The following is a 27968-nucleotide window of genomic DNA, read 5'->3' on the forward strand; positions in this document are numbered from 1 at the left end:
AAATGTATACATGCTAATATGAGGAAAAGTATTTCCCTGTGTCATGTTTCACAGGGCTCAATTTCTTTTATTTTTTAAAAACTCCCATTGCCATGAAGAAGTATGAATCCAAGGCACAGTCGTATCCATTAAAAATTAATAACAGCTGCGTTCTGAATGCAGCAAGAATTGCCCAAGAGTATTTTTGTTATTTAGAGGGTTTTCTAAATCTTTACATCAGTGAAATACAAATTTAAAAACAACAACAACAACAACAACAAACAATGATGGATTTTGCTAATGGTTTTTGCAGTCTTAGAAATACCATAGTCATCACAAAAACTTCCAGTGGTTACCAAATTAAGTCATTTTTTCTTTATAGTGAGAGAACATCCACAGCTCTCTGGAACTCTGTGTATTTTCACTGCATATTAGTTTTATTTCCCCTTCCTAAATATGACAGGGAAAAAAAATTAAAAGAGTTCAGTCTAACTTTAATTTTCCCCCAACATTATAAATAAAATCCTACTAAAATAGCAAACCTTTGACTGCTGAGATTTAAAAAGCTTCATTATGGAGAAAAAGGACAATCACAGAGAATCTTCCTTTTGTTAATGAGACTCTAGGACATTCACATTGAAGCTACAACATACCTAAATCAACATTCAAAAAAAAAAAAAAAAGTGAGTTAAAGTTACCCTGTTAAATATCTGTTTGGGCAAAGAATTTGATTAAAGATTGAAGTTTCATCTCTGTAAATAAGAACCTAATTAACTATCTAAAAATGTTGCCCAATGTCATCCTTATCTAACCATAATATGAGTGCATACATTGCTACATTTTTTAAAAATTGCTTTTAAAACTCTCTAAAAGATATATTCTTTATAAATTCAATATTTCAAATAATTCATAATGGAAATTATCATGCTATAATTTAATAAAAATAATTTATAATCAATATATACCCTTGAGAAATACATGGCCATTGAAAATGGATGAAGAAAAATTTAAAAATTAATAAACATTGGTCAAGTTCAAAGCTAGGATGACAAAGAGGGTCTTTTAACCAATGCTACATAGTTTATATATTACATAATTTCCTTTCAGTCTGCTAAGAATCCAGTGGCAAAATTAGAGCCTTATTAATATTATGTTGTTATTACCTCCACCTTACAAATGAGAAAACCCAGTTTAAGTGCCTTAAGATAAAACAGCAATCTTTAGTGACAGGGTTTGAGCTCCAAATGAGCTCATTCCACATTGTCATATGGCTGAATTTCACTGGGCGATAGCACTAGCCATTTATTTGTTATTTTTTGAGAGACGGAAAAAAAGAGAGAGAAAGAGTGAGCAGGGGAGGGGCAGAGGAAGAGAGAGAAGCAGGGCATGGAGCCTGACTCAGGGCACAATCCCACCACCCTGAGATCATGACCTGAGCCTAAATCAATAGACATTCAACTGCCTGAGCTACCCAGGTGCCCTAGCACTAGCCATTCTTATATATGGTTTCAAAATTGTGACTGCTTCTGTTGTGCCTTGCACCAAAAACAAACAAACAAACAAACACAAAAACAAAAAAACAACAAAGTAAAAAGGCTTACATCAAGATATTACTTGGTCGGGGGCACCTGGGTGGCTCAGTGGGTTAAAGCCTCTGCCTTCAGCTTGGGTCATGATCCCAGGGTCCTGGGATAGAGCCCCGCATCAGGCTCTCTGCTCAGCAGGGAGCCTGCTTCCTCCTCTCTCTCTCTCCCTGCCTCTGGGACTACTTGTAGATCTCTGTCTGTCAAATAAATAAATAAAATCTTTAAAAAAAAAAAAGATATTACTTAGTCAAGATTTTTTAAATTAAAATATACTTTTATCTTATTGTCCATAAGCCATCTCAACATATTTTTGTGGAACGAAGTAAGCTATGAATTAAGCATCAAATAATGAAATATAAATTCAGAAGGAAATTGCTGTTGGGACTTAAAATTGGAAATTAATATATTTTAATATTAGTAGTTATAAAGCACTTCACTATATTAATTTTTCAATTACTGCCTTTTCATAATGTGCAAAAGTACAATGTTGCCAGCAAATGGAAAAGGAAGAAAAGATTTCAACTTTTAGTAAATTTTTGCCCAGAGAAATTCAGAGACAGTGAGGCAGAGAGAGACTTCTAAACTAACCATCTGATTGGCACTCCCAATACAAATAGATTTGGTTGTTCCAGGCCTAGAACTTTGACCTCCCACATACTGAAGAGCCCTGAGTCCAGCGAAATCCATGCAAGGCACCTCCTTTCAACGTCTCTCATAGAATAGGACCAATTCTTTCAGGTTGTAGAATTCTAACGGTGCTATATTCTCCCCCACGCACACATGGCCTTGTTTTAATGCTACTGTAGATGACTGGCTTTTAACTGATATCAACAATCTGTTCTTTTCAGTGTCAACAGGAAAGTTTGGGAGCTATACAATTGCTCATTTTTTTCTATTGCATAAATAGAGCATTCTATTGATAAGTAGAGCATCCTTAGCTTGGAGATACACAGGCTCTAGTGAAAATATTCTGTTCTCTGTGAAGGGCCTTTTTTGTACCAAAGCCAAAAGTCAATCCAGCTTATCAGTGAGGACTAAAGGCTGCTGCTTTCCCAGGCTATTCATACAAGGACAGGTATGACACTTTATCAAAATCTTTACTTCATTGTGAATCCTCTAGCCTTCATCTATACCTTTGGGTTCTCCTTTGAAGACTGTAGAGACCACTAAAACATCCTTTTTTTTTTTCCTTAAATACATACTGATATTTCCTTAATAAGTAGGCTTTGCCAATTTAAAAAGGCATACCTGTGACTGTAGCTAAAGAAAGATATTTTTGCTTATATTCTCCTTATCTATAGTTTATTTTTCCATATGCTATTCTTCATATTTCAGAAAAAGCTGTATTTTCCTGTCATGAAATTCCTTGAAAATATTCAGGAAAAAAATTAGTTCTATATAACATCAGTTTATTAGAATAGGCAGCATATAATTGTAGAGGTGCCTGCTCTTAAAAAATAAGCCAAAATATGTTTAAACAGCTTTTTAGGAAAAAATATTTTTTAAAATATTTATTTATTTGAGGAGGGGGAGGGGCAGAGGGCGAAAGAAACTTTAGCAGACTCCCGCTGAGCACAGAGCAGGAGGCAGGGCTTAGTCTCACAACGTTGAGATCATAACCTGAGCCCAAACCATCACCACCCCAACACCCCTAGGAAAAAAATATCTTTAAAGAAAAATATAAATCATTAATATGATATCACTGTTGTGTTGCAACTATAATGGTAAATTTCAAGACTGAATGAACTTTTTTTGTACTTGATAATAATTTTAGATTGGGTATGTCAACTGCTTTGCAGTGTACTTGTGTTATACATTAAGGTCAGAATAACTGCAAAAAAAATAGAAAGATTAACTCCAATAATTCTGTTCTCCATTATAATAATACCATCAGTTATTTTTTTTTAAAGATTTCAGGGAGAGAGAGAGAGAGATCACAAGTAGGCAGAGCAGCAGGCAGAGAGAGAGAGAGGGAAGCAGGCTCCCCGCTGAGCAGAGAGCCTGATGCGGGGCCCTATCCCAGGACACTGAGATCATGACCCGAGCCGAAGGCAGAGGCTTTAACCCACTGAGCCACCCAGGCACCCCTACCATCAGTTATTTTTATTAAAAAATCATTTGTATTACAAAATCAAAATTTATTTCTATGGATATCTTAGCTCCTTTTCCAGATTAGCACTTATTAATGGCAGACTAGATATATAGTTCATCTTAATATACTTTATATACCTTATCATATTATATATATATACTTTATTTGTATATGTAATACAAATTTAATACAATAAAAATAAAAATAGTTTTTAAATTCATATATATTATTTCTGAATTTGAGTTTATTATATCTAAATGGGCAAAGCTATATATACTCCATACAATACCTGGCTAAAAATGTTTGTTTTCAAGAAACATAAAGTGGTTTTTTGTTTATTTGTTTGTTTTTTCATTTTCTTTTAGTTTATTTCTTTTCAGTGTTTCAGCATTCATTGTTTACGCACCACACCCAATGCTCCATGCAATACATGCCCTCCATAATACCCACCACCAGCCTCACCCAACCCCCACCACACTCCCCTCCAAAACCCTCAGTTTGTTTCTCAGAGTCCGCAGTCTCTCGTGGTTGGTCTCCCCCTCCAATTATCCCCAACTCACTTCTCCTCTCCATCTCCCAATCTTCTCCATGTTATTCCTTATGCTCTGCAAGTAGGTGAAACCATATGATAAGTGACTCTGCTTGACTTATTTCACTCAGCATAAAGTTATTTTTGACATCCAAGAAATAATATTCCAAAATGTATTATCAAAATACCAACTTCTCAGACAAAGTCAGAGTGCCTATTATTTAACTTGTTAAGCAAACAATAATATCATACACATTTGCCGACAAATTAAGGTTGTTATAAAAAAAAACTATACATCCGGTTTTCTTTTTGTTGTTGTTGTTGTTAAGATTTTATTTACTTATTGAGAGAGAGAGAAAGAGCGAGATCATGAGCAAGGGAGAGGGAGAGAGGGAGAAGCAGACTCCGCCCCCTGAGCAGGGAAGCCAATGTGATACTCAATCCCAGAACTCTGGGATCATGACATGAGCTGATCTAAGGTAGATGCTTAACTGACTGAGCCACCCAGGAGCATTATGCATCTGGTTTTCTATTTGCTTCAGCGGTATTAAAATTCCTAAAGAAATTCCAGCTCTGTTCATGATTTGATAAGACCTACAACCTCAGTGTTTCAAATGTGCTCCAATCAATAGGGCAGATCACTGAAGAGGTCACTATAGTCCCATTTGATGCAGGACACTGAGAAGCAGTTTAATCAGTAATGCAATGGGTTTTCTTTTGGAGGATTGTGAATTTTGTTCAAAATCCATTGGCTTTATTGATTACTAAGTGACATCTGCCACATGCAAATTACTGGCTACAAGAGTGGCAGTGGATGCTAAATACTCTTGTACTCTGTAATTTAATGTATATTTTAATGAAGTGAGCAGTGAGATTCCTGACAGGCATCAGCAACTTTGAAATAGTCTTCCAAATTTCTCATACAGTTTGAAAGTAATGAGATTTGTTCCATAAAGTGATAAAATTTATGCCATAAATTATCTCTAAAAGAAGAGTGCATCTTAAAACAGTATCTTTTCCTTGGTAGAGATCAAATTTTAAATACTTGCTTAATGGGAAGTTTCTAGAAAAGCAATCTGAGCTATATTCTCTTCCAGAATTTTTGCCAAAATTATCAAAGGAATGAAGCACCATATGGTATGTGAAGCCTAATATCACTTGGTCAGAAGGAAAGCCATTGATATAGTAGTTAGTATGCTAAGACTTAAAATATATCCCATCCAAGCATGGGCCCATTGCTTCAGCCTTCAACAATGCTCACAAAGTCTTTCTAGGAATCAAGCTTTATTTATCAAGCTTTATTCCTCAGAATATTCAGGATGTGTTTTGCTGGACTTTGTAATCTAACTCATTTCTTAGGAAAATGGGCTTGTTTAAAATCAGGATTATTATATATTATTTTCCTGAAAAACAGTTTATGATATACTAAAATCATTTTAAGAAGAAACCATTAAACTCTACACACATTATAAAGTGAGACTAGCTTTTTCTTAGACTTTTAGGAATTCCTTTACATGTATTCTTACCTTAAATTTAGTTATCATGGTATTTGTTAGTGCAATAAGTCTATAATTATCTATTATGAAAAACTCTAGTCAATAGAGTGCTTGAAGATTGACTTACTTAGTGATCTACACAGTGAATATGGTGAATTTCAAATTGCCTTTAGAGAGTGGGTTTATGTTCACTATTATAATATCAGAGCCCAAATAGTTATTTCATGACTCAGTCAGAAACCTTTCCCTACAAAGTGCCCTTTGTAATACTTAAATAAAATGAAATATCTTACTGAATCAGAATCCTACCCCATGCATAATAAACATATATGAAACTGCCCAGAGGTATGGTCTAACAAACAAGAAAACATAGATTATGCATAAATGAATATGCATGTGTTAACAAATATTTATTGAGTGTCTATTATGGGCTGATATCTTCCTGGTGCTGAGAGTACCACAATGAACAATATACTATAAGAAAATTATAATCCATAGGGAAGGCAGATAAAAATAAACAGACATATCATCAAACCAGTAAGATAATCTCATGCACTGATGAGAGCTCTGAATGGGCAATGTGAAGGAGAGAGATGATGGAAAGATATTCAGGGAAGACCTCCCTGGAGAAAGGATGTTTGAGGTGATTTCTAGATGCTGAAATACCGGGAAAAGAAAATGGGTTTATTGCCTTTTTTTCTTTCTTTCTTTCTTTTTCTTTCCTTTTCTTTTCCCTTTCCTTTCCTTTCCTTCCTTTTCCTTTTCTTCTCATTTCTTTTCTTTTCTTTTCCCTGGGTGATTTATAGTGCTCATTTTAACCATCCACAATTAGACTTTATCTAGAGGCTTCTTATAACAATTTTCCTTCAGTGTGTTTCTGACATGATTAATTCAATTGGTACTACACAAATCCTCCCCCCAACCCCCAACAAACAAAGCCCTATATAACTTCACTGAAACCACTTCTGTAACCAGATTCCACTTCAAACAAGAAAAATAACCTAAATATTCCATTAAATTTAGTCTTATGCTATAGTCCAATTTTATACTTTTTAAATTTTTTCCAAAAGCCATCAATAAGTATGCAAGTGAATGATAATAATAGTATTATAATATTTCTTGCTCAGCTTATGTGTTTCACAATAACTCTGTGAGGCTGGTAATACTGTCATTCCCATTCTATAGATTAAGAAACTCAGGCAGAGAAAGGTGATCTCATTTTCCCAAGAGTTACTCCTAGTGATAAATCATCTGAGACTAGAACTCAAGTATTGAGAAAATAGAGAATTGTCTTCTAAGTAGGATATAACAACCATCCAAACAAACCAACTAATTTTTTTTTCTAATCTTCCTAATTCAGAGTTTCCCAGCTTGTAAGAATTCTGTTACCTTAAACTTCATCAAATTAAAATAGTAAACTGAACACTGTTCTGCTCTTGTCCCTCTGAGGTTTGAATTTAAGTAACAAATCTGATAAGCTATGACTATTTCCTCATGGATACTCTATAAACAATGCCAATAATGGCCTCCACATAAATAATGATGCCACAAGGTATTGTTACATAGACCAAACATCTAGGCTTTCCTCATATATGGAAAGTAAGACTCAGTGTATTCAGAGGCCAAAATAAATGTGCATTTTCTACAAACATTTTGAAAATTCTCTGCAACCAGTCTCCAACATGTTCTCTTAATCCTATGTCAACTCTTGGTGTGACTATATTCGCTTCCAAATTCTCACAAAGACCATACGTGGCAATTTTTCTGGAATTACTCAGTTATTCCAGTAAGCTAAGTTACTAGATCTCAGGCTGCTTTCTGCATTTTAAAAAAATCGTGGAGTATTCTTTTGTTCCCAGGATTCTGCAACCTCCCCTCTGATTCTGAGTTCTCAAAAATTACAGACAGTGGCATTGGGATTTCAGCCTCAAGGTCTTTAGAAGTTATGAAAACATGGTATGTATTGTCATATTTCCATTCTAATACCAAGGAGAAAAATTGGGCTTCTTAGTCATCTAAATCAGTATTTTAAAAAGAATCCCCTTCTACTCTATTAATTATAAAACAAATATATATATATATATATCTAGTAGGAAACCCCTTTGAAATTTGGGGCAGCTGGTACAGCATTTGGATTTGTCATGAAAATATATTCAGGGATAGCAGGATCTACAGATAAAATGCATGGTTTCTACTTAAATAGAGTGCCACATCAGATATCCCAAACTCTCCAGCAGAAGGTGTACAGAGTCCTAACAGACATAAAATACTCGGATTATCTAATACATACATGAATACAATATTTGACCCCTAATCTTAATTTCAATTAAAATTTATGTAAAGGTAAATATAGTGAATGCTACTTTGTTTTCCAAAGCTTTCACAGAAATGACATGTTCTGTGAGATTTCTTAGGGGCAGATTTTTCTTGTATAAAATTTTCATGTGGTGTCATTTAATCATCTTAGTTACCGAATCTCTAGCTGACAAAAGCCATGTTCTAGTTGTAATTTCACATGCTCTTCTAAAAAAAGCAAGTAAGAATAATTTTTTCCAAGTACTTGTTCCAGTGTTCTCTGTTCCTCTAAGGATAGCTTTATTGTTTAATCTTTGCTTTTACGGGGACAGTTTCAGGTTTAATCTATAGTTTTCACACTGAAGAGCCTGATAAAAGGAAATTTGCAAGCAGCTCAGTCTTAAGATGTAAAGATTATTCAAAGTGCCAAACCTTTCAGTTTTAGGCTGCAAGGTGGGAAGGATTTTTAAACTGAACTTAATGTCAAGGGCGCATATTTCTCACTCCCGGAGACTTCTTGCTACTTTGGCAACGTTTTTTCAGAAGTGCAGGAGAAAGCAGGGGCAGTGAAGGAAGTCAACGCGGGCAAAAGTCATGAAGGCAAAGTCCTGATAAGTTTGGAGAGGAAAGAAGAGCGTTTGGCGTGAGGTCAACGGGTTAAATCTGATTGAGTGATCAGAGTTGGGGGGGTGGTGCACGTGGAGACTGAGTATGAGAAGAAATGGGCTGAAACAGATTTGAAACAAAACAAAAGAATGTAATGAAAACAAAAGAGGAAAGGACATGTTTCTGAGGAGATTCTGGGCTAGGAGGTATGTGGCATGTGAGTAGTCAGGGTCAGGGAGGACTTGAAGATAATGTCACTCAGTGGCTAGGGGGATATTCTTATTTTTCAAATTTGTTTCTCATTATTCAAAATTCTTTCAAAAATCAGGTATACTTTTATCACTAAGGCTTATCATCCTAGCTCTTCCTCAGAACACTTCTCAGAATTCCAGTGCACACATATCCAGTCTCCACTGCCTTAGCACAGATGCTCCTGGGCCATTATCTGCACACGCTTCTCTCAGATACTCATGAATGTAGTTACCGGGCTAAAGATGCCAATGCCCCCAAGAACATGAGCCTCATGGCAACCTAACTTCAACCCACTATAGTTTCCTTACTAATTTATATTTTTAGAAGGTTAAAAAGTTCTATGGCTCCATGATAATCTCTTCATGCACTAAATACCCTAGTGAAATTCTCTCTCTTAGCAGAAGTACATATCTTCCATAAATCAATTATCCAGTTCCTAATGGCTATTCCACTAGATCTGGTATGCTTGGAGAAGGGTAGAAAGCACTGGAAAAAGGAACTAACTCTAATGGGAGTATCCAGAATAGTGATTCTTGCTCCCACTGGCAATACAGTAGAGCATGTATGCTGCCTGGGTTCAAATCCTGCCTCTGCCCCTTACTACCTGCAGGACTGGGGGAGTTATTGACCCTCTCTCAGCCTATGTCCTCATCTGTGGGATGGAGATAATAATAAATCTTCCTTCATAGGGTTATTATGAGAAAGAAGTTTATATAGATATTTTGCTTGGCATGATATCCAGTAGTTAATTGTGTCCAAAAATATTGTTTAAATTAGAATGATGTCTTTAACAGTCTGTGTTGGAACTCTAATAGTCTAATAAATCTTTCTCAGAGGCCACAGTTACTTTGAGGTAAACATTTTGCATTGGAAAATTTAGGGCCTCTTTGAGATTTTTAATGCCAGAATCAGTCCACTAGAGTTGAACAGATCAGCCCCTACTTCAGCAAGAAATGAACCTGCAAGAATAAAGAATCACAGCCATGGAAGGGCAGGGAGTGTAAGCAAGATTAGTGGCTCCCACTTTGTCTCATATTACAATAAATGCTGGCCAAGTCCTTACTGTACTTCAGAAGGCCACACAAAAATACTTCTTTGCAATTAATCAAGGAAAAAGGGACAACTCCTGACCATTTTGCTTGGAGATTTAATATGTCACAATGGGGTTTGCAAAATAAGGAGCAGCAGAGCAGCAAGAATTTTCCTTTCTCATAGTATTTCTCACATTTTCTCCAACAAATAATGTGCTTTGGTATCAAATCTTTTCCTTAATTTACCGAGATTATTCAGTAGAGTAGCTTCAAGAAATCTCAGCCGTTAGGATGATCCAAAAGATTCCTTTGAGATACTTAACCCATCTTACCACACAGTAGGAGCTTAACTGTCCCCTTCAATAAACTTATTGACTATGTTAAGATATACCAATACTTTTCTGACAGATTCTGTATCTAATTCTCTTATTCCTACTAAATTTGAAAGTAAAATAATTGAGAGCTAGACTATCATTCTTCAATTAGAAAGCAAAGGTAAAATTAACTTGAAAATAATTAGTTGAAAGATATTCACCTGCACCCCCACAGACTACCTGAGCGAAGAAGCATTAATATTACCCAAATGATTAGGTTCAGGAAGAAACAAGAGCTGACATGGACAATAGCCAAAGAGACAAAGGCAGAGAGTTTTAACTCATGAAGTTTGCAAGGGAGGAACTCTAGTCCTGTGGCACAGGACAAGAGGAAGCATTTTCTCAGAACAAATGTCATAATTTGAGAAATATAGAAGTATATAACTTCTGAGACATCCAAGTTTTTATTCCAGAATTCCAAGACTCTATTTCATGAAAAAAGACAGCTAGAACTTATACCCATGAGAAAATCACAGAGTGGTCACTGCTTGAGATGATTTGTAGTATAGGCAGTTTCTAGAAAAGAAACAAAAAATCTCAAACTCTTGGCTCAAACTCTAAGTACTGTTGAGACAAAAAGTTTTCTCCCTTTTTTTTCCTCCTCTAAATAAGTCACTTTTCAATTCCACTTTTAGCGTCTTTGGCTCTTAAGTAGTGGCTTTTCAATTTCAGCTCATTCATAAAACCAAGCAAGCAAGATGAAAGATTTTCACAAAATCTTTCAAGAGGCGGTACCTGGGTGTTTGGATCCCAAATTCAATCTTTTCTAAAATTCATATTAGGAAAAAAATGCCATTTAGAGTCTAGGTTAGGTTGGAAAGGAGTTCCTACAAAGGGTAAGGATGTCCATTTACCATTTCGTTTTTCTCAGTAATCTTTGTCTTTCTTAGGAAAAAAAAAAAGTGACAAATGGCAAAAACTTATTTCACATGGCCCAGTATCATTCCTGTTTGCCAGAGGAAGGCAGAGCAATCAGTGCATCTGGAAACCCAACCAGGAGATAATATACTAGTTGTCCAAACATTTCTTTGGAAAGTAGGGACATACGTCATAGGAAGAGTCATCCCGGCATGCTCCAGTTGCTCATGGCAACCAGAGCAGCACATGGCGACCCACTGTGGCTTGGATTTCCAGGTTGCTTTCCACTGGGGAAGAATGAGTCATACACATGGTAAATGGAGTTAATACAGTAAAGCCAATATAAACACTGATGTTTTATCTTCTGACAGCATATGAATGTGCAAATCATTAAGTTATAGGAGAAAAGGGGCTAATTTTAGATTTGTTCCTAGCCCTCTCCATGTGAATGGTGTCGCTGTGAGCCCAGCAATGAAGTTCACTGTGTTGTAGCAGACTGCGCAGTTCCTGAGTGTGTCAACCCAGTCTATGAACCAGAACAATGTTGTCCTGTCTGCAAAAATGGTAAGACCATACTGCATTAGCTTTCAAAGAGGGGTTAGTACAAACTGCAAATATTTCACCACTGCCCACCATTCGATATAAGACCCCTCTAAGATCTGCCTGGGGTTCTTCAATATGAGCATGGATAATTTATACTTTTATCCCATCTTAACATAAAAATAAACCAGCAATGGGTGCATCATGAAGCTTTCCATTTGGGGAATTAAAGCTCTTATAAGCTGACTTTGTTGTGATCCCTATTATTTACTGTTGATTTATAGGGAGGATATTGGAAAGAACACAGAACCATCTTTTTGTAATGACTTAATTTCTCTCTTGTGGAGGCTATGAAGCAGTTCATCCCATTTCATAGTTCATAACTCAGGAGAGGCAGTAGGGTAAATACCAGGTTTTTGCTTTGGGCATAGAGAAAATTTTAGGTTTTCAATTAAATTATCAAAGAAATTATCAAAGAAATACAGAATTCAAACATTAACGCACTTAAGTTGAGGTAAGAAAGACTAGAAGATTTGAGACTTTTATTCTAGGTTTTTATTACCCTGAATCTTACTCTCATAGTAATTAGACAGAGGAGAACTTGATTTATATGATTATGGGTTCCTTGTTGACCCTCATGGAATGCGGAGGTTGAAATGCGCTGATGATGCTGGTCACTCAAAATCAAAGTGACGCTACAGAGAAGATAATGCAATGCCATAGACCCAGGACAGCATATCAGCAAAGCTAGTATCACGCTCTTCCTACTAGTCACGTACTACCAAAAAAATAAAGCTACACTAGGTAACAATTCACAAATGTCCCCTCCTGTCATTAATACATGCTTGAAAAAGTAGTTCTAGCTCTTAATTAAGCTGAGGTCAGTCTAATGCTGAATCCCTGTGTGCTTCCTTGGGTTAGCAACTGCTCATCCTCCTCTATCAACCACTTCTTCTTTTTTTCTTTGTCCTGAATTTGCCATTATATTAATTCACCTGCTAATCTTTGTCTTTATAGAATTATAATTACTAAAAAGAGGTATCCTTTTATTTAAAGAAAAAAACAAAAGCAGTTCTGTTGTTTTTATAATAATTTCTGTGTTTTAGTGTCTTCCAAAGGACTTAGGAAGAACACATGATATTTTTGGCTGACACAATTTTACTATTTCTGATCATAGGAATCCACTGAGTTGAACATTCAACTGCACACCTGCCTTCTCTTTTTATTCTTATTCCTCTCACCCAACTGACCTCTGTCATAGTGACCATCTTTTCTGACTTAGAAGGTGGAAATAAATATCATCCTGAAGTCCTAACCTATCTAATATATGTAAAGATATACAATTTAAGACTTTATATTTTTTAGAGGATTTTGTAGAAACTGGAAAAGATATAGGGAAGAACAATAAGATGATTTAATGGTTGAAAAATAGGACCTATGAGGACAGACTCAATGTGTGAGCATAATTTGTCCTGGAGAAGAGAAATCTCAAGGGAGACCTAACTGTCATAAAGTATATGAATGGTTAGTCTAAAGTGGAAGAGGACCTGTTATTTTTCATTTTCTCCAAGGACAGAAGGAAGAAAAAATCAGCTACCTAATCAGTCTTTAAAAATAGGATTGACAAGTCTTTGACTGAAGACTGTTTTTTTGTTTGTTTTTTGGTTTTTTTGGTTTTTTTTTTTTTTTCCCTAGAAGCAACTGTCTAAACAGGTCCTTGAGGATCCTCTCTTCCCTAGGTTTCCTTGGTTGGCTTTGTTTCACATTTATGGTAAATAAAATTGTGCTTATAGTTAACCTCATCTGGACATACTTAGAATACTCATAGAAGAAACCATATTAGACCATATGTGCTCTAATATATATATCTAATAAGACCATATATGGACCAGAACACACAGAGTTTACACATGCACTACTAATCCTCCTAGTGACCCCACACCAAAGCCTAGAATATATCCAGAGTTAATGCCTACATCAAAAGTCAGATCAGCCACTACCAACTTATCACCTTTAATTATTTGACTTCTCTCCACGTGCCAGAGTAGAAATCTATCTTCAAATGAAGCCCTATTTATACAAAAATATCATATAATAAATGGACTTTAATTGTTTGATTAATTAATTAGTCACCCATTATATTCCTGAAACACATGTTAAGAATATTAGTTAAGTTTTCCAGAATTTTGTTCATGACACACTATAGTTTCTATTCCTTTTTTGCCATTTCCAAGCAAACTTTTTTTCTTTTTTTAATAAGGGAAATGAACCTGAATTAGACTTGGTAGGAAGACAAACTCTGATTATAATATTATAACATATTATCTTTTTTTATATGACACTAATTACTCACTTGTGCTCCAAAATTGAAGTATAATCATTGTCAAAGAAAAGCATATTAAGGATCACTGAAGAAACTTTATGACCACCAATGATACTGGTACTTTTACTGAGAGAACAGACTGAGCTCCATCTCACTTGCTCTCATTCTAAGCTTAGCCCAGAAAACAGAAACAGATGACCTATGTGTAGAAAAGCAGGGGTGGAGGTCAAGGGGATTGATGTTTATCATGAGAGAATACAACTGGAATAATTCTCTAAATTTCCAACACATAGTAAGCTTTTTTCATTCTTTATAACAAGATTAATTTGCTTATTATAGTGTAAACTCTTCGTGTGCCACCAATTTCTTAGATTAAAAAAAAAGATAAAAATCTACCCTATGGATTCAAGGTGCAGGCAATAAATCTTAATTTGTAAACAGCCCTATAACATTTTCTACATTTCTTAAATCTTCATAAATGTTGAACATTTTTAGTTTGCATAAATGCTGATTATCTTGGCTGCCAAATACTTTGCTTTTGCATACTAACATCAATTTCTCTGCCTTCCTGAATTATAACTTGCCAAGAGCAAGAGGCTTTAAATATATAAAAGTTTAAGATGATAGAATCTACCACACCTGACCTTAAAATTCAATATTCAGCTAATATAAAGTCTTCATTCTCAGATTGCTTAAGAACAAACAAAATAACAAACTTCCGGGGAAATGTGAATGATTGGGCACAGACAAAATAAGAGAAAAAAGAAGAAGGTACTTATTATTTGGCAAGGACTGGGAGGAATTGACAAAGGAATTTATTGCTTTTTAAAATATGATTAAGCATTTGCTTCTCTGCAAGAGCTAGCAATCTAAATGCTTTCCTGAAAAATATGACATTTCCTGACTGTCCATCTTTCCCTCAGATTGTGTTACTTTGACCTGTCTTTCAGCTCAAGTCTTTTCTATGTGAATTAATGAATATTTTTCATGGTTTTCTGTCTTTATAGTATAAAAAAGTAAAGTAGCACAACATTTGCTTTTAAAAAATTCCAGTTTTGAGCATCATATAAATACTTTGAATATTTGGTTAGTGAAAATACATTTTATTGAAAAAATATTTGTTCATTAGAGCATCCAAATAACTAGCTGTATTTTTCACATTTGATCAGCCAGTACGTCAGTGAATTCCATGTTTTCACTGGGATATATAGTCAGTCATTACTAATGGTTCTGAAGGAAAAGTCACTTTGTGAAAAATTGGAATAGACAGGAAGTATCCACAGAATCCACCATACACACTAAGTGAGAAGTTTCCATATTGTTTCTAAGTAAACTGAAGGACCTATTCAATATCTTAAATATTTAACTCCTTTTCCCTTAGCCTCTTCTAGTTTAATAGTGACACAAATAAGGCAGGAAATAGACAAGGCAAAAGAGAAAATGGAAAGGAAGAAGACAATGGGGGGTATGGGAAGTGCAGAAATAAGAGAAGGAGGGGAATTTAAAGGTGCCTGGAAGCAAATGTGTGACACACGTAAGTGTTAATATCTCTAATATACAATGAGCTCCTTGAGATAAATGAGAGAAAAACTATAGGGAAGGAAATGGGCAAAGAGGAAATTCACAGAAGAAAACAAAATGTGTAATACATATATGAAAATATGCTCAAACTCACAAGGACCAGGGACATAATAATTATAAAGATGAGATACCAACATCGTACTGATAATAATTTGGAATTAATAATACCCCAAATCAGCAATGATATTTTAAAAAGAGGTGAGAAAATGTCAAAACAACTTTTAAGGAGGTACTTTCCATCAAAAGTTTCATGAAACTTTGAAGTTAGCAATCTTTCCTCTTGTACTTTTCCCCACCTTCACCCACTACATTTTTACTACATTTTAAGAGCAAAATAGTGAGAGAAAACCTAATAGTCTTTAATGGATTAATGAAATACATTGCAGCCTTTAAAAAGACCCTACTGACATTCTTTAAATGCTATATAAAATAAGCAAGGAATGTACAGTAAACTATATATTGTTTTATGCATAACATAGTAATTTGTGTCATATATAATACATACATTTTAAGTGATATACATTTAAAAGATTTGTAATTAATGTACAATTTTAAGTAGATATTAAAGTATTTATGTATATAGGAAAAGAACTAAGTAGATACACAATAGAGCATTAGTAATGATTTAAAGGGTGCTTTTAGGGAAAAGTATGAAGGTAAAGTGGGAAAAGACAAGAGCTAATCTCTTTAAAACTTTAAGCTTTACAGACTGATCATAATACAAACAACAGAAAAGTATACAAACAGCTCACAAAATACAAATGTTCAAAAAGTATTAAAAAGCTATTCAGCTTAATAAATCAGATTTTTTAAAAAAATTTAAGTCCTTCTTTGTTGTTTTTGTATAAGGTATAAGGAAAGTTCTGGAAGAATAGAGGCCAAATTTTTAACAGTGATCCAATGATCAGAACAAAAATAAAGGTGCAAAGGTAGAAGCAAAAAACTTTGATGTTTTATTTCATCAGTCTTTTTACTGAAGGAATTTTCAAAAAAAAATCTTTTATTTTCATAATTTAGGAGGGTGTATCAAACCATTAAATAAATGATAATTCTAATATTAATTAAACCCTTCCAGAGGAGAGACAAGAACAAAACTTTCTTTTCTTTTTTCTGGAATATCATACTGATACAAACTAAAGAAGACAAACTAAGAAAATAATAAATGGAGGGCAACTTTACTTATAATTAGTAATAGGGAACTAATAAGATACAAAATCCCCAATCAAAAACCCTTGGGTTGTGGATTTTACAAAGAGAATGGAGGTCATTTATTGTACAGTACAGTACATGGCCAGTGGGTCCAGGACAGCAATCTTTAATCAATCACCTGGACATTTCTACAAGATATGTAATAATCATATTGAGACTGAATAAATATAGAATCTCACACCATTTCAAATCAGGTTTTAATACCAACTGAATTTTGGTATGGAAAAAAAATGGGTTTTCAGAGACTGTGGGAATGGGCTTGCACATTTGTGTAGCAAAAAGAATCTAGATGATTAAAATAATTAAGCATCATGACCAATTGGAGTTTACACAAAGAGTTCAGTATTAGGAAATACATTAATAACTTATTCTATTTCTAAGCTGGAGAGAAAGATCATATTATTTCCATATATAAAGATATTAGACATAAATCATCAAAAACTAGTCACAAAAACTCTTGATATAGTAAGACCAAGTAGATAATTTTTACATGATAAAATATATCTACCTCAGTCCAAAGAGACAGAATTGTGTTTAATAGGTAAACAGTAAAGGCATTCTCAATAAAGTCAGGAAAAAGACAAGGATGCTCACTATTATTTAAAGTTTCAGATAGAGAATAGATATGAACTAGTTAATATAATTAGAAAAGAAAAAATTTGGAAGAAAAAATTGGGAAGGAGAAGATACAACTGTCACTATTTGTATATGATATGATTGTATATTTGAAAAACCCAAGAAAATAGACTGAAAACTACTATAAGGACAATTTAGTAAGATAGCAGGGTACAAAATGAATATACAGGTCTCTCCCTACACATGCACACACACACACACACACACACACACACACACACACACACACACTCGAAATATATGTATTACTAAAATAAAATTGTGGCACAGTTTATGATGCTGACATATCAATGAAATGTAATAAAGAGTTCATAGATGTAGCAACACATAAAAATCTGGTATACGACAGATAAAGTAGTATTTGGAATACTATAATAAAGTAGTACTGGGAAAAAGATAATTTATAAAAGAAATGATGTTAGAACAACTGGATAGTTGTCTGAAAGAAACAATTTTAAATTTCCACCTTATCTCATAACTCAGGATATTTTTCAATTCAACAAAGATTAGAATATAAACTTAGTTTCCAAAATAGTGCAAGAAGAGAATCTGAACAATTTGATTTATAATCTTGAAGTGGCTATATTTTGAAAACAAACAAACGTCTCCACATAGCAAAAACAAAACAAAACAAAACAAAAAACCACTGTAAAATTTTTTTTAAATCTTAATTACAAATTATAATTATATCCTAAAGGGTTAATCTCACTCATACATAAAGATCTTTAGGAAATTGGTAGGGGAATATTATTCAGTCATCAGAAATGATGAATACCCAACATTTGCATCAACATGGATGGGTCTGGAGGAGATTATGCTGAGTGAAATAAGTCAAACAGAGAAAGTCAATTATCATATGGTTTCACTTACTTGTGGAGCATAAGGAATAGCATGGAGGACATTAGGAGAAGGAAGAGAAAAATGAATGAGGGGAATTTGGAGGGGGAGACCAACCATGAGAGACTGTGGACTCCCAGAAACAAACTGAGGGTTTTAGGGGGAGGGGAATGAAGGGGATGGGTTGACCCAGTGATTGGTATTAAGGAAAGCACAGATTGCATGGAGCACTGGGTGTTATACATAAATAATGAATCTTAGAACACTACATCAAAGACTAATGACGTGGGGCACCTGGGTGGCTCAGTGGGTTAAGCCTCTGTCTTCGGCTTGGGTCATGATCTCAGGGACCTGGGATCAAGTCCCACATCGGGATCTCTGCTCGGCGGGGAGACTGCTTCCTCCTCTCTCTCTGCCTGCCTCTCTACCTACTTGTGATCTCTCTCTCTGTTAAATAAATAAATAAAATCTTAAAAAAAAAAGACTAATGACGTACTGTATGGTGACTAACATAATAAATAATAATAATAAAAGAAAGAAATTGGTAGGGAAAAAGAGACCAATTCTGTTTTAAAAATGGGCAAAAAGTGGCTCCTGGGTGGTTCATTTGGTTAAGTAACTGCCTTCGGCTCAAGCCCCACATCAGGCTCCCTGCTCTCTCCCTCTCCCTTGGCTTCTGTGCTCCAGCTCTCTCTCTGGCAAATAAATAAATAAAATCTTTTAAAAAAATGGGCAAAGAATTTCAAAAGTCATTCCACAAAAAATGAAATTAAAAAGTTTCTAAAACATAGAAAAATTGCTCTACTAATTTTAGGGGGAAAAAAAGGTAAATGAAAATTTGATAGTTTTTTTTTACTTACACATTGACACAAATCCTAAAACTTAATACCCACTTTATTGTTCCTACTGTGGTAAAACAAGAAAACTCTCCTATTGTTGGTGGATGTATAAATTGGCACATCCCCATGGAAGGAAATTTGAATATGCCAAAATTACAGTATATGTATATTTTACTCAGCAATTCTATTGCTTTTTACAGATATTTGAAATGACAAGCAAGCACTAGTATTCATTTCTTATGTTGTATTTCAAGTTTTATAATAAAAAATAATTAGAAAATTTGTAGAAATATCTAGAGAGTTAAATTTTCTTTTAACATGTTATTAGTTAACAAATAAAAAAAGAATTTATTTCTTCTTTTAAACAGTCATTGAGGTATTTGTGTTGGATTACAATTAAATTAGCTTCCATTTACCTTTCATTTATTTTTTCATCTCATATATTTTTTAAATTGTGAAAATATATTTAACATCAACAGATTATAGGCTATTTTTAAAAGAAAAAAACATTAAAATAACTATTAGTATTTGGAGGATATATGTGCATACAGTTTAAAAATCAGAAAAAAATACTAAGAACTTTTCAAAAACTAATAAGGTAATATACCAAATTTCTAAATGTGAAAACTCAAATTTGTTAGGTTGCTATTTCTATAATAATCAATTGAATGGAAATCTTATCAAATTTTTATGTGATGTAATTTTTTTTGTAAGTTGACAAAACTTGGAAAATTTAAGTATATGGAAAAGAATGTACTTGGTAAGGTTGGGCAATTCAATCTACCAGATATATTAAAATTATGTATAAAGGGCCACCTGGGTGGCTCAGTCGATTAAGCAACTACTTTCAGTTCAGGTCATTATCCTGGAGTCCCAGGATCCAGTCCCATATCCAGCTCCCTGCTTGGCGGGGAGTCTGCTTGTCCATCTGGCCTCTCCCCTCTCATGCTCTCTCTTATTCTCTCTCTCTCTCTTAAATAAATAAAGAAAATCTTTAAAAATAAATAAATAAATAAAGTATAAAGATATAATAATTTTGAACAATATAATACTGGAATAAAATAAACAGATAAATAAATTAGAAAATTAGAAATTAGCCTACAATACAGTATACAGTTAAGGTAACATCCAAATATCTGGAGAAAGATTATATTAATTCTAAAAATATATTATAAAGATTAATCATCTTTTTAAGTTAAATTACATTTTCATCTCACCCATTATATAAAAGTAATTTTCAGTTGGATTAAAGATCTAAATGTAGGGGCGCCTGGGTGGCTCAGTGGGTTAAAGCCTCTGCCTTCAGCTCAGGTCATGATCTCAGGGTCCTGGAATCGAGCCCCGCATCGGGCTCTCTGCTCAGCAGGGAGCCTGCTTCCTCCTCTCTCTCTCTCTGCCTGCCTCTCTGCCTACTTGTGATCTCTATCTGTCAAGTAAATAAATAAAATCTTAAAAAATAATAAAAATTTAAAAATCTAAATGTAAAAGAAAAAGATGATATCATAAAGCAATTTTTAGAATACTGTAAACTTTAACTTATTCTCAGGATAAGAATGGTCTTCCTAAACATAAAAGAAAAAAAAATCTATAACAGGAAAGATTTAAATGCAAATTAAGTAACATAATTTTTTCCAAAAATTTCTTCATAAACTAAAAGAAGATAATGTCCAGTTTGGGGAAGTTAAAATGCAACATTCCTGTGCCTTATGGTAACAGTGTAAACTGCTATATACCCCCCGAAGGGCTAGGAAAGTATTCAGGACTTTGATCCATCAATGTCACATTTAGAAAGTGATCAAAAAGAAATAATCAGATAAGCACATATATAGAGAGAGATTACACAGTCGTTTATAATAGCAGAATTTGGAAAACCTGAAACCTAAATATTTGACAATAAAGTGGTTGTTTAAAAAAACTATAGTATATCTACATAGACTGACTACTAAGAAAATATTACAAATAATATTATAGAAAAAAAATTAAAGACATCCCCCACAGACACAAAACACATGTTCAGAGTATATTATTAAATTAAACTATGGGCCAGAAATCATGCAAATATGACACTATTTTTGTTGAGAAGGAAATATATCATACCTATAGTAAAAGACAGGAAGAAATACTTCAAAATGTTAATAGTACTTAACTCCATTGAGTAGGATAATAGAGGATTTCTACTTTCTACCCTTTGCTAACCTTTATTGTTTTTTTTTTTTTTACATCTCCAACAACAAACATGTATTATCCCTGTGATTTACAATTACAGTTTAAAACAGAAAATAGACAAATTCTTTAAAAAGATCATGTAATCCTTTCTCACTGTTTTCATAATTTAATAATAATTGATGTGTCACTTATTAGAAATGGAACTATGAATCCTTGTTATAAATTTGTAGACCATCAGTTAATTAGCTAATAATTCTACCATTTGACTTTCAACTCCTTCAACTATGAGATTCTTTATAAAGCATTTAGAAAAACTCATCACCCATTCTATGCACCTACTAGGGGCAATTGCTAAAATAGTCAATTATTAGGGCAGTTGCTAAAATATTGCATTTACATTTTCATGAAGCTATTTCACAAAATCAGCCTTTTAAGTCTAAAGTTGGATGCAAGTCTTTCACCTTAATTTGATATTTTCTCACTTCCTCTTAGGTAGACAATTAGTAACAGGTGAAACATACATAAACACAAGGAAGGTGAAACATTTTCTGGCAACAGCACATATCCATTGGCTACAGCACCCCTGAAATAGTTCAGGATGAAAGAACAGCCTATGAAAAGCAGTTTTAAAGTCTGCATTTCACTGACTCCATAACTGAAGGTCAGAATTATCATATTGGTATAAAGTAGATGTCAAAACATAGTAATTATAAGTAGCTATTTTAATGAGCCACAAACAATAATTTCCTATTGCTCTCATAAAAATTCCTCCAAATTATGAAGGGGAATATTTATATTTATGTTGTCTTAAACCAACAGGATTCCCTCTTAATTCATCAGCAAATTAGATTTCAGAAACGTTATTTTACAATGTTGACATAATGAAAATTAATGCCACATGTATTCCCTGCTAATCGCATCTCTTCTTTAATTATCAGGGATACCCAGCCCTTCAGAAAATGAAGGAAGGAAGGCCAACTCATTCAGAAACATGAATTTTTTCTCTTTGTTTCCTCCTCATCATATAGGGAATGCTTAGCAGCTATTCTTTCCTGACATAAACATTTGGAATGTTGAGTCCGGTCATCCCACAAAGCACCCACCTGTTCCCTTGAGAACAGAGCTGCATACACTCCATCAAGTGTTCTGGATATTGTTCAGGACACCACCCCACAGGATGCCTGAGATACTGGAGGAAGGGTAATGAACACACATGTACTGAATGTCTCGTTCCTAAACATTCATATAACCTCAAAGATAATCTGGCTCAAAGATAGTCGTTTGGCAGAGTATTGAATATATCTTCCAGAACTGGTGTACATTTCTACTCTTAACTCCACCTTCTCTCATTCTTGAGCCTCTCTTCAATTATGTTTCTATAGAATATTGCTGACTCCTAGGATTGTATATAGTAATCTTTAAGATACCTCTAAGAACCAGAGATGACAGGAAAAGGGCAATTGGGGTCATTGATGGGTTCCATGGAGTTGGATTTGATTCTGGGAGTAATTAAGTGGGGGTCAGGTCTGTCTGGGAAGCCAAGGCATTTAGTCTTGCCAAGACTCGTGAACTCCTAAAAATAATCTTATCTCTCTAAGGAAGGCTCATTGTTCATGGGAGAGCTTCACTGAGGGTAGAGTACAACTGCTCATCTCAGGGGTGTGGAGCGAGCCAGCAGTCCACTATGAACCCTGAGCTCTTCCTCATATGACCTCATATGACCGCATATGACCACATACCCACGTGGCTCTGAGAGGCATCCAGAGAGACCAGTGGGTCACTGCTGACCATGAAGGCACAAATTAAGATACAGAATCTTGCTTCCTCCAAGCCTCCTCTCTGATACAGACACATTATGAAGTTGTCCTTCTTCCTCTCAAATCCACATTGGCAGGTAGAAGCTCAAGCTCTTCAGGGAGGCCCAGAGACTGTGTCTCACCACCCCCACCATTTTGCCCCTCCCCCACTAGTTAGTATCAATGTTGCCAAGTCAGATAAAAATAAAACATGGTTGCAATGTAAATAGTATCCCTTGACCTTTGAATTTGAACATCTTTGGATGCACTTAGACAGGATGAACCTGGAGAGCCTCTGAGGTTGGACTCTTTCTCAGAAGTTTCAGAGGCCTGGAGAAAGAGTTTCTGACAGACTTATCCTTGAGGCATAGATTCCCAGATCCCTTTCTTACAGAAAAACCAAGCCCCCTGTGCTTTCTACATTCCTTGTCATTAGTGAAGAAGAGACCCAGAATTCCGGGTTGATCATCCCCCAGGCTCTCTTCCCCATATGGTTCTGGAGCTATAAGGTAACACCCAAACCACCCCTTTCCATTTCTATTCCCTGCTTTTTCATTCTCCATCACACCCATCATCATCTGCATGGTATACATCTTACTTCTTAAGTTGCTTGTCCCCACCTCCTCACACAAGCATAAACTCCAGGCAGGAAACGATATTTGTTGTCTGCTCTTGTATCCCCGCTAATTACAACATGCTGAAGGTACACATATATGTTTTCGAATAAATAAATAAGTCCCCATATTGTGCCTTTGGAAGAGCTTGGATTAAATAAGAAATCTGATTCTCTGAGTTATTTTAAACTCAGTTACTTTTGAAAAGTATTAATCTTCCATTTCATAGTTTTCCTATGGAGAGTCTAGGATGCTTTGCATGACAGGAAGGAAGGTGCTTCTCAGATTTCTGTCCTACTTAAAGTTTGCTTTAGTTTACCACCCAGATTAGTGGCACATATACTGATGAGAAGCACACTGATGTGATCTAGTAGAGACAGGTGGATTGCCAGGGGAAACTGAGTCCAGTTTGCTCATGAACTGCTTTATGATCTTGCCAGGGACGCCGAAAGCTTCTTTTCCTTAAGAAGCAGCCGTACGTAACAAATGGGTCACTTTAGTGCAAAATTTATATAACACTTTAGCCAATATTATCCTTAATGATATGTTTTATCTAACAATAGGGATTGGACTTTTTAACAATTAAAGAAGCCATGAGCATTGACAGAATATGTGATTTGTCAGTATTTGGTAAAAACTACTACCACTTAATGTAAAGACATAAAACAAATTCAGAAAATGGGACTTGATCCTAGGGGAAGAGGGAGAAAACCTGATTGCAGGGGATAATATTTAATTCTAGGAATCAGACTGTGCAACTGGAAGAGAAATCAGAAATAGGGCTTAAGCAGGGACAAAGGAAACTTGCTAAGCAATGTCTTTTCCAGCATGTAGGGACTGGGAGACTCTCCAAGGATCGCTGTGGCTGAGGCAGGAAGCCCTTGCATAAGACCTCTGATATTTAAATGGAGCTCTGAGCTGCTTCAAATCAATCTATCAGAAATGTTAAACCTCTTTTGAAACATATTTGTGGTTGGATGCCCCTCAATTGAGAAAAGGGAAATGGGAAGTTCCTGCACGCATACTTATTTTGCTTATAGGAGCTTCATTTGTACAAGGTGATGACACCGAGCAGCCATCAACATGGCTGCTTGTCAGGCTAGATAGCCAGCCAACTCTGAGTCCTTCCTTCCTTTCACCCGTCACTTTTATGTGTTCTGCAGGAAGGTCCATAAAGCAACACGCCTGTCTTCTGGAAGGCTAAGCTCAGTTAGTTTCCAACATCATTAAATAACAAAACGGTCGGCAGTGTTGTATCCAAATCTTGAAAGCCTGCCTCGCTCCCAACTTTCCACGTGAGGATTTTAAATAGGAGCAAGATGTAGCACTAGGGTCTGATGTCACGTGATGAAGATGTGGCGTTCTTGGTGTTGGCTTGCTTTGACTCATCTGCTTTGATTTGATTTGATGCTTTCTTTAAGAGTGGGGACAGATGAGAATGAGAAGCAGTGCAGGAGGAGAGCTGCAGTATGGATGAGAGCACACAAGCCTTTCAAGCCAGAATTCCTGCAGGTTGATAGCAAAAAAAAACTTAATTGGATTCTGTTTTAGCTCCCAGTAAATGCAATACTTAGGTCCCTGAGCTTAGTGAAGCAATTAGCCCCCACTGCAATGTCATCTGAAATGCATCCCCCCTTTCGGCCTGCCAAAGTCCGTGTCCACAGAGACACACACTCATAAACACTCACGCTCATGATTTCTTTCACTGTTAAAACTGATGTCACTAAAAATGTGAGGAAAATAGCTGGGAGAAACACCAGGTATTAATGACCCCAATTAAGCTACATGTGTTTTCTTAGGCTTATCAGATGACTAAGTCATCAAACACAGGCCTAATGAGTTTAAATGTGGGGAAGAGTAAACCTTGGGTAACAGGGAGATAGTAGGAAGACACCGGACTAGAGAGAGAATGCCTGGGTGCCGGATGGATAAGTAAGGGAACAGTGAGTCCTAGGAGACTGAAATAGGAAGAGATGTCTGCTGATGGCACATGCTGACGGAAGTACTTGTCTTTTTTCATATATTCTCTCAATGAGAGGTATAATAATGATAATTCTTCTACTAAGAGTAATGCTAGCTTTTACTTTTTTAAATCCTCATACATTCTAGGCGCTTTCCAGATATTAACACATTTCCTCTTTACAATAATCCTATAAAGGTAACAATAATAACTGCTAATTTGAAAGGGAGCCAACTGAGACTAAATAAATTACCCTCAGACTCACAGCTGGGATTTGAACCCTGTTCCATCCAACTTCAAAACCGGTAGTGTTTAAGCAGTAGTTTTCAAAGTAGCAGCCCCTGTCCCCCCAGGGCCACTGACATCACCATTATCTAGAAACTAGTTAGAAATGCAAATTTTTGAACCCATCTCCAAATTCCAGAATCAGAAATTCTGGGAGTAGGACCTGGTATTCTATATCTAGACAAACCTTCCGGTGATTCTAAACATCAAAGCCTGAGACCATTTATTTACATCTTCTCAGGTGTCTGTTAGAGAGTCTGTTCTCTTTCAAATGAAGGATGGGTGGAAGGAGGACAAAAGTTGAAATAATTACCAGCCATGTCATCTGAGATAAAGTTATACCAGCACAAGAAATACAAGGCTGAAAAGGAAGGTTCAGAACACAAAATACCCTGTAGTTAAAGCAAGGCCACTTAGGTTGGCAAAGATCTAGGAATGGTAAATCCCAATGTGCGCCAAGGCGGGTCCCCCAAGGATTAGAAATGATATAGGTGGCAGATACTGGGGAGATTATACCCAGGTTAAGCTGTCGAGAATGATCAGACCTAAAGGTATTTCTTAATAACTAAGCCATGTTCATTGAAAGCTAAGTTCAAATGATTTTTAAAGGAAACAAAAATCACTAGAGAAGGCACAACAAGGAAAGGAAAACCGAGACATGAACACAGCTCCTAATAATCCATTCTTCATTCATCACGTTTGCCTTTACCGATCTATATGAAGAAGTGATTGTTTCAACTGAATTATTCTTTCTGTAGTTAGGTTATGGTAACTATTCACATTTTATAAACCATAATTATATTTAAGACAATTTTCATCTTTTTAAATAGGTATATTGGAGTCTAATTGACATGAAATTAACTCTACACTTTCACAATGTACAGTTTGGCTGTTTTGACATATGCACACCTACTACTTACTGTAGTCTAGAAAGTGTCCATGTCTATCACTCCCACAACTTTCCTAGTGTCCCTCTGTCCTTCTGTCCAGCCCTTCTCTGCCCCACCTCATCCCAGACCTATTTTCTGCTTTCAGTAATTATACATAAATGTGCATTTCCTAGAACTTTGTACAAAGGGAATAATTCAGTATGTACTTTTTTTTGCTTGAATTCTTTCATTCAGCACAATTATTCAGAAATTCATCCATGTTGTAGCATTTATCAATAGTTATTCCTTTTTCATTGTTGAAAAGTACTCCATGACATAGCTATACTACAGTATTATCTATCCATTCACTTCTTGATGAACATTTGGGTTGTTTCCAGTGTTTGACTATCATAAATGAAACTATTAACATCCTTACACAAGTGTGTGTGTGTGTGTGTATGTGTGTGTGTGATATATATTTATATATATTTACATATATATTTATATATTTATATATTATATATTATATATTTATATATTATTTTATATAAATTTATATATTTACTTTCTATTGCTAAAATACCTATATGTAGACTGCTAGGTGGATAGAGTACACGCATATGCATTTATATGAATAAATAAGCATATAGTACATGCACGTTTCACTTTTTTAATTCCAAACTTTCAAAGTGGCTGTATTATTTCAAATTCCCATCAAAAATTCATTGGTGCCAGTTCCTCACCAGTTCTTGGGATCATCAATCCTGTTTAATTTTAGCTACTCTAATAGAAGTGTGTTATTATTTCATTATGGTGTTAAATTGCATTTTCCTAATGACTATCAACCTAATGTTGAACATCTTTTCATATGCTAATTTCCATCTGTATATCTTTTTTAGAGGGATACCTACTTAAATCACTTGCCCCTTTTCTTTTTTTTTTTTTCTTTTAATTGGGTTGTTTGTTTTGTATTATTAAGTTTGGAGAGTTTTGTATATATTCTAGAGACAAGTCCTTTATTGGACATATGCTTTGTAAATATTTTCTCCCAGTATGTGCTTTTTCATCCTGTAAACAGTGTCATTTGGAGAGAGCAAGTTTTTATGATTTAATTATGATGAAGTCCAACTTACCAATGTATTCTTTCATGAAATGTGCTTTTGGTGTTTTAACTAAAAAATCTTGGCCTAATGCAAAGACAAAAACATTTTTCTA

The 27968-nt window shown here is 35.0% G+C and overlaps 1 protein-coding gene across 1 annotated transcript in view; it reads left to right on the top strand.

The window, feature by feature from the left end:
• LOC111145934 (von Willebrand factor C domain containing protein 2 like) overlaps positions 1-27968 on the top strand; it is a 151489-nt gene that overhangs the window by 12312 nt on the left and 111209 nt on the right. The window contains exon 2 of the mRNA XM_022501254.1: positions 11533-11662. Within this exon, the coding sequence (XP_022356962.1) occupies positions 11533-11662 (130 nt within the window). The remainder of the gene's footprint in view (positions 1-11532; positions 11663-27968) is intronic.

Source organism: Enhydra lutris, unplaced genomic scaffold, assembly GCF_002288905.1.
Source record: "Enhydra lutris kenyoni isolate GAN:26980312 unplaced genomic scaffold, ASM228890v2 scaffoldscaffold1, whole genome shotgun sequence".
Lineage (NCBI taxonomy): Eukaryota > Metazoa > Chordata > Mammalia > Carnivora > Mustelidae > Enhydra > Enhydra lutris.